Source organism: Neltuma alba, unplaced genomic scaffold (genome assembly GCF_004799145.2).
Source record: "Neltuma alba isolate B1F8T4 unplaced genomic scaffold, ASM479914v2 tig00012515_pilon, whole genome shotgun sequence".
NCBI classification, from domain to species: domain Eukaryota; kingdom Viridiplantae; phylum Streptophyta; class Magnoliopsida; order Fabales; family Fabaceae; genus Neltuma; species Neltuma alba.
In genome coordinates, this window is record NW_021636982.1 from 477,038 (window position 1) to 486,257 (window position 9,220).

Sequence of the window (9,220 nt, forward strand, 5' to 3'; positions counted from 1 at the left end):
TGCCATCAAAAGCTGGGCATTTTGAGACACAAGTAATAAGCAACAAGACAACAAATCGTAAAGAACTATAATCAAGAGCTAAACTTCAACTACCAACAAAAAAGATGTACTATTAATTTAGCCCTTTAACTTGATGATGAAAGGCCACTGCAACATCAATGTTACAATTAAAGATTAAGCTGCTAAGTATACACGAATCATTCACATTAGTCGATACATAACAGTAATCACTAGTCAGTGTTTCTCGAAAAAGATGGAAGCGGCATCGCATCTTGTGGGCGGAAGATGACAAGTATACCAAACATTCCCAGCATTGGAAGAACAAGCAACCACTTCAGAAGCTTATAATAGTACATATGGAATGTAAGGGAGAACTCATCAGAGAAATGGAGTCCATTCTTGTCAACCATCTCAACCAAAACTGTTCCTGTAGTCCTAACCGCCACAGTTGGCAGCTTAATCCGATATTTCCCTGGGTGATGATAGATCTGGCTCTGCTTTATGGTTCTCTCTCCTTGGTAATTACCAGGGACTAGCAAGGATGTCTATGCATGCAAGGAAAATGATAAATAAGATTCAGATACTCAGAGGAAAAGTAACGCACAATCAATTTCGTTGTGAACTTACAGTGACATTGTATGGTCCTTGATGCCCAGATGGATATCTGTACTTATCTACAATCTCAATTTCCACCCAAAATTTCTTGCCTTCTTCATCACGGAAAGCTCTAGAAGGATGGGTCACATAGATACCTTGACGATTGTACCTGTTTGCTACATTATTTCTTCCTTGATTAGGTAGTCTCCAAGCCTGAAAGAGAGTACAGGGTAACCAAGTTAAAACAGAAATCTTCAAAAAAAGTTTTCATAATTAAATTTTGAATATATCGTACCTTCAAGGGATGATGAGGGGAAGGAGTTGAGAAGCAAAAGACATTTCCATTCATGGTTGTGACGATAAGATCAAGATCATCCCCTCCATCAACATTGTCTGCCAAAACCATACTATATCTGCAACGGAAGTGACTCAAATTTAACTTCTGAAAGGTCATAGACAAGGAAAACCCATGACACAAGGACTCAATAATATCTTACGAAGTTTCACCAATGTCAACAACATCAGCACATCCAGTAGGTCCATCAATGAGATACAGATAACCATCAAATGATGAGGTAACAATAGTTAATCCCTTCTTTTTCTCCCCACGTTTACTTAAATCAACCAACAGAACTTGATTCATAACTCTTCCATGTGTTCGGTATGGATAGTGTCCAACAGATGACCCATCTCTGCCATCAAGAACATGAATCTTCCCAGATAGTGTTGGCACCACAAGTTCAGTGTGGCCATCTCCATCAACATCACCAATTGTTGGACTCTGCATAACACATTAATAGGTGACATTATCAATCAATGCCATAAACTTAGAATAGGTCAAATGGTTCCTGTTTAGAGAAGAATGAAAGTCATGGAACTTGTGCAGAATTACAAAGAAATGCAAGGTACATTTGTAGCTACATTTTAAGGATGCCACACCTTTGAACAAATTAAATTACATCAGTTAAAGGGCCATTTCATGTAGCACCAAAGGGTTTTCCCTCTGTTCACGATTTCTTCTGCATCTTTTCTCTTTTATTTTCTTTAAATTCAAAGTTTCCACACACCATATATGATGTTCGCCAAATTTTGGATATAGAGCTTTGAGTATCTAGGGTATAAGACATTCAAATTAGTACAGCCAGTTGGAAAAATAGACATGCTGGTAGTAGAATAAGTCAAGTAATTTGTTGAAGCTCCAGTGATCCTTGTATAAATCCGATGACTTAAGGAAACTGAGATAGGGACTTACCTGTGGGATAAGACTCTTGAGATGCTTTTCCCATATTAAAGCTCCTTTCGGAGTCCATGCAGCAACATTTCCATGCGTGTCCGCAGTAATTAGCTCAATCTTGCCATCATCATTAATATCAGCTGCAACAACTGCACCTTGAATCTCAGCCATTTCAAGAGGGAACTTTTCTCTAACCTTCCCTATTTCAGGGGAAAAAACAACTTTTAGCATAGAATTAGACAAGATATAAATATATATACATAAGCATTTATAAATGCGACTTTATCACAAATAAGCATCTTGAAAACAATTTTTAAAAAAACAAGCAAACCCACAGCTCAAAAACATGCTCCACTGAGTAGTTTCCTTAAAATTGACCAGTGAGTTAACCCAGATAATTTATGAAGTTAAAAAAAGCGAAACATTTTCTTTTGTAGCGGTAAAAGAGGTAAGCAAGAATGAATAGCATATGCCATACTGAGGTGAGCAGGTTCAAAGTAGGAGTAGTTGTCAGAAAACAACAGCAGAAACAATCACAGCTTCATACAATTGTAGTTACACAAGCTCAAGCACCTTACTATAACCAGCCCAGATATTGCTTTTCCAGTACATTTTTTCAGGTCAATTTATGTCATCTGACTCTGACTACCACTTACTAGGAAGCTCTAGTAGGAATATTGAAGAACTCAGGGCTGCTTGGGAATTTCGAGAAGAGTGGACTGGAATGATCAGTAATGGAGTGGGGTGAGGTGCAACGTAGTGGGTAGAGGAAGAGTAACTCCTCAATTGTTTGGAGGCTTAGTGAGAGAAGGGATAGTGTTCCCCTTTACATAGTTTGGACGTTTTGTGGTTTTTACAGAATTGCCCTAGTTTTTCCAATTTATTTCTCAATCTTGAGTGATTTCATTATTTTCTCTATTTTGCAGTAGTTATAATATTCTATACGTTGTGTTGTACAGGCTTTTGACACCCTGAGAAAAAAATAATTCAAATGCTTGATTTCTAGTCACTGAACAGGACTATTTATATACAGAAGAGGAGTCTCTGTCTTTAATGGCTCGTCAATGTCCATATGTATATGATTAAGCTATCCCTAGAGTCATGTAATATGCAGTCACGATATCTACAATAAATAGGTAAATATTATCTATTCTAAACAGTATGGAACGAGTACTAGAATTGCGTTTTTGCTAGATGCCTTAACATGCAACCGAGCAGTGGAAATTATGAGGTAAAGATTAGACGTAGTAGTTGAGAGCAACTACAAGAATATGGAGAGTCTGTTCATTGAAAGCAGATCAAAGAACCAAGAAACGTTGGTGTTGAGTAATATCTATGCTCTCTCTAAAATCTGACATATTACTTTTCTGTTTTAACTTTTTTCACAGATATTTTCTGTTTAGATTTAGATTCTAGATTTTTTTGTCGTCTGGCTGAGATCTTTCCCTGATTTTTTGGGAAATGACCTTTCTTCTAATAATTTCTGATTCTTAATAAACAGAACTCGAAGCCTTGTGTTCTGCAATTAACTCAACAAATGCTGGTCCCCTCAAAATACACAGTTTTCCTACCAAGGACATGCACTAGTTGCTAAACCTATTGATTTGTGGGAATATACGCTGTTGATGGAGTCCAGACCATCCGTTGTTCAAATTTCTGTGTTTATTATTCTCCACTAACAAGAGCTACAAATTATTGAAAGTAGGTGATTTAAAAATATATGCTGTTCCCCGAACAAAATAAAAGAACGAAATATATGCTTCTATTGTTACCCTTAATTATTAATTTTGTTGAATGCATGAGAAGGATAAAATAGTAATTAAAATAGATAATGGGGAAGCAAATTATTCAACAACCTCAAAATTTGGGGTTTGGAAATTGGGATGTGACCTGGGAGGGGAAAGTTTAAAAATACATCATAATCCACGCCACTTTATTACCTCCATCAACAGAAATAACGGTTCATATTCTCTTCGCAGTCCTATCCATCCCCTAACCACCCCAATCATGAATTAGAACTTTAAAAAAGATCATGTAACGAAGGAAAAATCACCAAAGAAGATAACAAATTATAATTTATCATGCTTGGTAGCGGCCAAGTTTTTCTAATAACAATCACCAATAGTGAACCAAAATCCAGGCGAAAATGGCCAAAGTCAACAAAGGCATTGCAAGAAAAATAAGACTTTAGATATTACCATGATGATCCAACACATAGAACAAGCCATAGGAAGTTCCAACAAGGATGTCCAGATTCCCATCACCATCCAAATCGACCAAAGTTGGAGAAGCATATATGTAGGCTCTAAAGTTTGCAGTATCAGTACTCAGATCAAGTTCCGTGGTCCACTTAACTTGCTTTGTGTCCAGATTAAAAACAACAATAGCACCAGCAACATATTTCCCAATATCAATATCACCCAGTTCTTTCATATGATCCTGATTGTCATAATACCTGTCAGCTTAAAAAGTGGCAATTACTGACAGACCGGTAAATTGATAAACCACACCTCTTACAAGATAACATCAACATAATAAAGCCAACTCTCATTCTTAAATCAATGTCAGAAGTCATGCATTATTTGCTGTGGAAAAAAGAAGGAAAATTCCCCCAATTTCTAGATTTCATAAATTACCAGCAAAATTCAGTCCAAGTGTTCAACAAATAAAACAAAAGGATAAGAAAATGATTTCAGCATAAGTAAAATTGCATGCCGTCTTGATATTCTGAAAAAACCCCATTCTCAGCAAGGTGCTAAAGACAAGATAAGGATAATGCGAAATGTTATGGACATTACTCTGCAGCAAATGTCATAATCAATGCATCAAATGACCACACATGAAGTTTCTATTTTCTCAATTAGCAGAAGTTCAAAAATTGTACTTGGTTGTGGTTGCACAGTGATTTTTTCATCCGCATTTTGTCCATACACCATATAGATTGAGTCAAACCCGTTTATAATGAATTTTTTGCTCTGCTATTAAGACTGTAAGCTTCTAATAAACTTTCTTTTATCAGTCAGTAACCTAGAAATACAATGGCACTACTACGATGACATTCACCGATTTTGGTGACAGATTCTGTTGCCAAGATAAAGATGCAGAAATGATGAAGGAAAAGCTATTTCTTTTAGAGGCTATCTATTCTCCTCTCTTGTAATCCTCTTTTCCAATGAAGTTTCTTTTTCTGCCAACAATAATCATATTAATAACAAATAAAAACCACACACGATTGTTAAATATTCTTATATTCAAACATCTATATAAACACATGTTTTGTTATCATGAAACAAAGCAGGCATAAGAAGACTGAAAATAGAAGTCTAGAGACAGACTCACTCGTGGTCAAAGAAATAAGAAACAGCAATAACCATTTCTGATATGCCATCATTGTCAATATCTGCTATGACCTGGGGAAGCCAAAAAAAAAAAGGGGGAAACAAACAAGAAAAATTGTTTATATTCTTGCACAGAACTTTAAAATTTAAACAAGGATAAAATGAAGAGTTGGACTCACAGGAGTGGATAATATGTGAGAGTCAATATTCACATAATCCTCCAATCTCTCATGTTTCTCTTCAGTAAATTCTTCACCACCCCACATTGATTCATCAATATAATCATCATAATCATAACTATACTCGTCAGCCAGCTCATCATTATTGCGGAATAACTCAAAGGATGAATCAGCATCTGCTTCCAAACCTTCACCATTTTCCACAGTAGCAGCATGAAGATCCTCATTGGATTCAGAACCACCTTCCTTTGCTCCGTTTGAGTTGTTATCTTCCAGAAGACGTCTAGCAGTACCGGTTTTATTACCCACATGACCAGTTTTCACAGAACCAGCATTCGAAGATGAATTGTCGGCATTGGTAGACATCTTAATATTTTGTTCTATTTGACTTTCATTTTTTTCCTTGTCAGGATCTGGGTTGGACACGTTCCCATCACCAAGGTGACTTTCTGTTGTGATATTTGAAGAGTTGTATTCATGTCTACTTTGAATTGTTTTATTGTCAAACTCTGGATTAGGTACATTACCCACACCAAGGTGACCTTCTGTTGATGTGGTCGCTGAGGTGTTGAGTTCATGTCTACTTTCATTAGCATCTACAAAATAACACATTACTCACAGATAGAATTAAGTTTCCACAACAAGTGCAGATTTGACAAAATATGAACCTTGATATCCCATACATTAATCAAATCCACAGCCCAATTATGTAGGTGACGGAATAATGCCAAGCTCCAATCACACACACTAATGATCAAAAAGTAGCAAAAACTTACGAGACATGGATTTCTTTATAGTTGATTCTTGGACAAGCTGATCATCATGGACATCGGGATGAGAACGGTCTACAGGATCTGAATCTAGGCCTGCATACCAATCTTTACGCACTTTCCTACGAGGTACTACAAGTTTATCTGACATCATATAGCCGGAGACCCTAAAAGTGATGTTATGATAACCTTAAAACAAGTACTCAAGTAATGGATAATTTGTTGATAGGAACAAATTTGGCAAAATAGTCACCTGAAAAACAACACTTCACCATTGAAGGTTGCCAAAGCTATTTCTCTCACCCCATCCTTGTCTATGTCATATAAAAGTGGACTAGAATGCACTGTTGACTGGTGGAAAGCAGGCCAACCTTACAAAGCAGTCAAAAAGCTGTCAGTTATTCAAAACATCTTAAATATTAGTGAATACTAAATACCAATTTGCACTGATTCTCTTCAGTATTTTATTCTGCTTCATATACACCACACACCAACATTTTCATACTGCAACATTTCTTATCATTCAGTGCTTAAGAAACCCAAGAGATTGATAGGCCATACTGAGAAATAAAGAGTGTTGCGGATACCCTTGATCAAAACAATTTGGTTATTTCATATCCAATTACCCAGTACCACGGTTGCTTTGGAAATCTTGTTAGACACTGGCAAAATGCTGCAATTAGACTGAAATTTTCATGTTAAGGTCTTGCCAAGGAATAAATTGCAGGCTTCTTTTTTTTTTTTTTAATAATGTGATTGACATTGCATTCTTTGATTCCAGTACCACGGGTCTTTCACAAACTCTCTGAAACTAAACAAAGACAGCAACTAGGTTTAGCTTCATGCTATTCTGGGTCTCATTATGCAGTCAACTGCTGGCCTTTATGAAGTCTTTCGTTTTCTTAACATCATATCAGGTAACAACAGTACTTTAGTAATCATGTTAAACACTGAGCAAAGACTAAAATTAGGCTTAAGTTTCTTCCTTTTTTATTTTGGGCATACTCTTTACCATGTATTTGGTATAATTATCATGTGAAAAGGACTAATAAAAATCCAGTTAGCATAGGTGATAAAAATCATATTCATACCAGCACCACACTTAATAATAATGTGGACAAAATATTCTCAATCAATTTTGCAATCCACAATTTGTAAAGCATTTACCAAGACACTTCTGGAAAGCATCAGAATTTCCAAACATACCTTCAGCATAATCTACATCTTTTTTGTGATAAAACATTTGTTAGTATGATGTTTTACTACCTTGATCTTAAGTCCTTGTTTTATGCTTGGTGAAATTAAACTCTGCAGACTCAATTATAGTCTTAGGCTAAAGTCCTTTAATCTTGAGACTGATCACAAACATATCATATAGAACTACTATTTTGCTTACATCTACTCCTATAATATAAGGGAATACATTAATCAACGCATTATCCTTGATATATCTAGTAAGATTAACAAGATTAAATACACAGAAGATGATGCAATGCATGCCATTATCATGATAAGAATTTAACCCGTCATTTCTATACCTGGCATTTTATCCCCATCAGAACCTTCAAGAACTTCAAGGTAGTGAACAAAAGAGGGAACAACGATCTCAAGCTTACCATCACTGTTAAACAAAAATAACATATTTTATTCAAGTGCAGTGCCACACTAAGTTGCTTATGTAGGTCCAACACGCAGTCCAGACTTACATGAAATGAAATTCTACCCATATCGGAATTTGATTAACACAGAATATCAATACAACTATAATTCCAAATTGAATAAAAAATGAAAGCAGTGGTATGTTATTCGGATAACACAGTTGATAAGTTGGGATCCTAACAATTTTACCTGTTAATATCAGCAACCAAGGGGGTAGCATATATACTGGAGCTAACTTCTGTTTGCCATCTTAGCTCCAGATTCTTCGGGCATTGTGTATTTAACAAAGCCTCCTCATCTCTGACAACAGATATAAGATATCAATTACCAAGGCAAGGATACAATCGTAACAAAAACCAAGTATATGCTTCGCGGAATTGAATAAAAAGGAACATGTCATGTAGACACGTTATACTGCACATAATACGTAATTAATAAACAAGGATAATCAGAAGAAAGGCTTGGCTTACATTTCCGGATATCCGAGGGAATCATCAGTAGCTTCTCGCTCCCGAAATGCATTCTTCTTGGACTCCTCGCCGAGAACGAAACTCAAGCAAGCACCAAGAATCAAAGCAAGCAAAAGAACCTTAGTCGCCGACGATTTCATATGATCTACCTAGGTTCGTTTAAAAATTTCCTAATACCCGTCGCAATTAGAGAACAATCAAGATCAAATGTAATTGCTTGGGCAATGAAATCAGAATTCCCTTCCCATAAGGAAAATATAGTCCATAAACCCTAGAATTGTATCTGTGGGATCTTTATCAGATATGGGAAACGATAGATACTGATTCCAGAGCTGAAAATAAAGAAGAGTTCTGAAAAACGGCGTGGCTTCTATTGCTTAAGACTTTAGTTCATTGCAGCTCTGACTTCGGAGCTCATTTCTACACACAGTGGCCGCAAGAACTGTGTAGCTCCAGGCACTGAAAAAGCGAAAATTATTAGGCTAGTCTTATTTGAAATTTTTATTTTTCTGAAAACGATTTCTTATTAATAATAACAAAACACCATAATTGATAAAAGATGAACAAATATCATAATTATTTTTGTTTTGTAGACAAAAGTTTCATGCTCATTGAATGTATTTTTAAATATTAGTCGATCATATAAATGTCAAAATGAATGATGCATGTAATATGTAAAAAAGTTGTGGCAAAAAAATATTAAAAAGAAGAAAGATGAAATAATATTATAGATATGCAACACAATTTTATAAACAAATTAATGCACTTTGAATTCAACGTTTTAACAAATAAAATAATTTGAGAAATTTTATTTTGACTCTAAATATAAATTTATTTTATTTCTAATATTTCATATTTTTTAAATTAATTTATCTACCTTATAAAATGATATATAAACTAATGCTACATAAAAATATTTTAGGAAAATTATATCAACTTTTAAAATCAAGTAACTTAATTAGTTTCTTTAATT

At 35.3% G+C, this 9,220-nt stretch overlaps 1 protein-coding gene across 1 annotated transcript; it reads right to left on the reverse strand.

Moving 5' to 3' along the window:
- On the reverse strand, window positions 1-8,685 carry LOC114727936 (protein DEFECTIVE IN EXINE FORMATION 1). Its single transcript, XM_028914730.1, has 13 exons — window positions 8,248-8,685; window positions 7,967-8,077; window positions 7,657-7,739; window positions 6,372-6,489; window positions 6,125-6,285; window positions 5,349-5,944; window positions 5,171-5,241; window positions 4,030-4,286; window positions 1,850-2,031; window positions 1,095-1,378; window positions 893-1,010; window positions 628-810; window positions 1-545 (listed from the first exon to the last, which is right to left on the reverse strand). Exons 1-13 carry the CDS (start codon window positions 8,385-8,387, stop codon window positions 231-233), a joined length of 2,619 nt encoding a protein of 872 aa, XP_028770563.1. The 5' UTR covers window positions 8,388-8,685; the 3' UTR covers window positions 1-230.
- Window positions 8,686-9,220: the final 535 nt, after the last annotated feature.

Coding starts and splice junctions, on each gene's coding strand:
- LOC114727936 (XM_028914730.1), bottom strand. CDS start 8,387: ATGAAATCGTCGGCGACTAAGGTTCTTTTGCTTGCTTTGATTCTTGGT. Junction 8,078..8,247: donor TCCCTCGGATATCCGGAAAT/GTAAGCCAAGCC, acceptor ATCTGTTGTCAG/AGATGAGGAGGCTTTGTTAA. Junction 2,032..4,029: donor CTATGTGTTGGATCATCATG/GTAATATCTAAA, acceptor CCCCTGAAATAG/GGAAGGTTAGAGAAAAGTTC.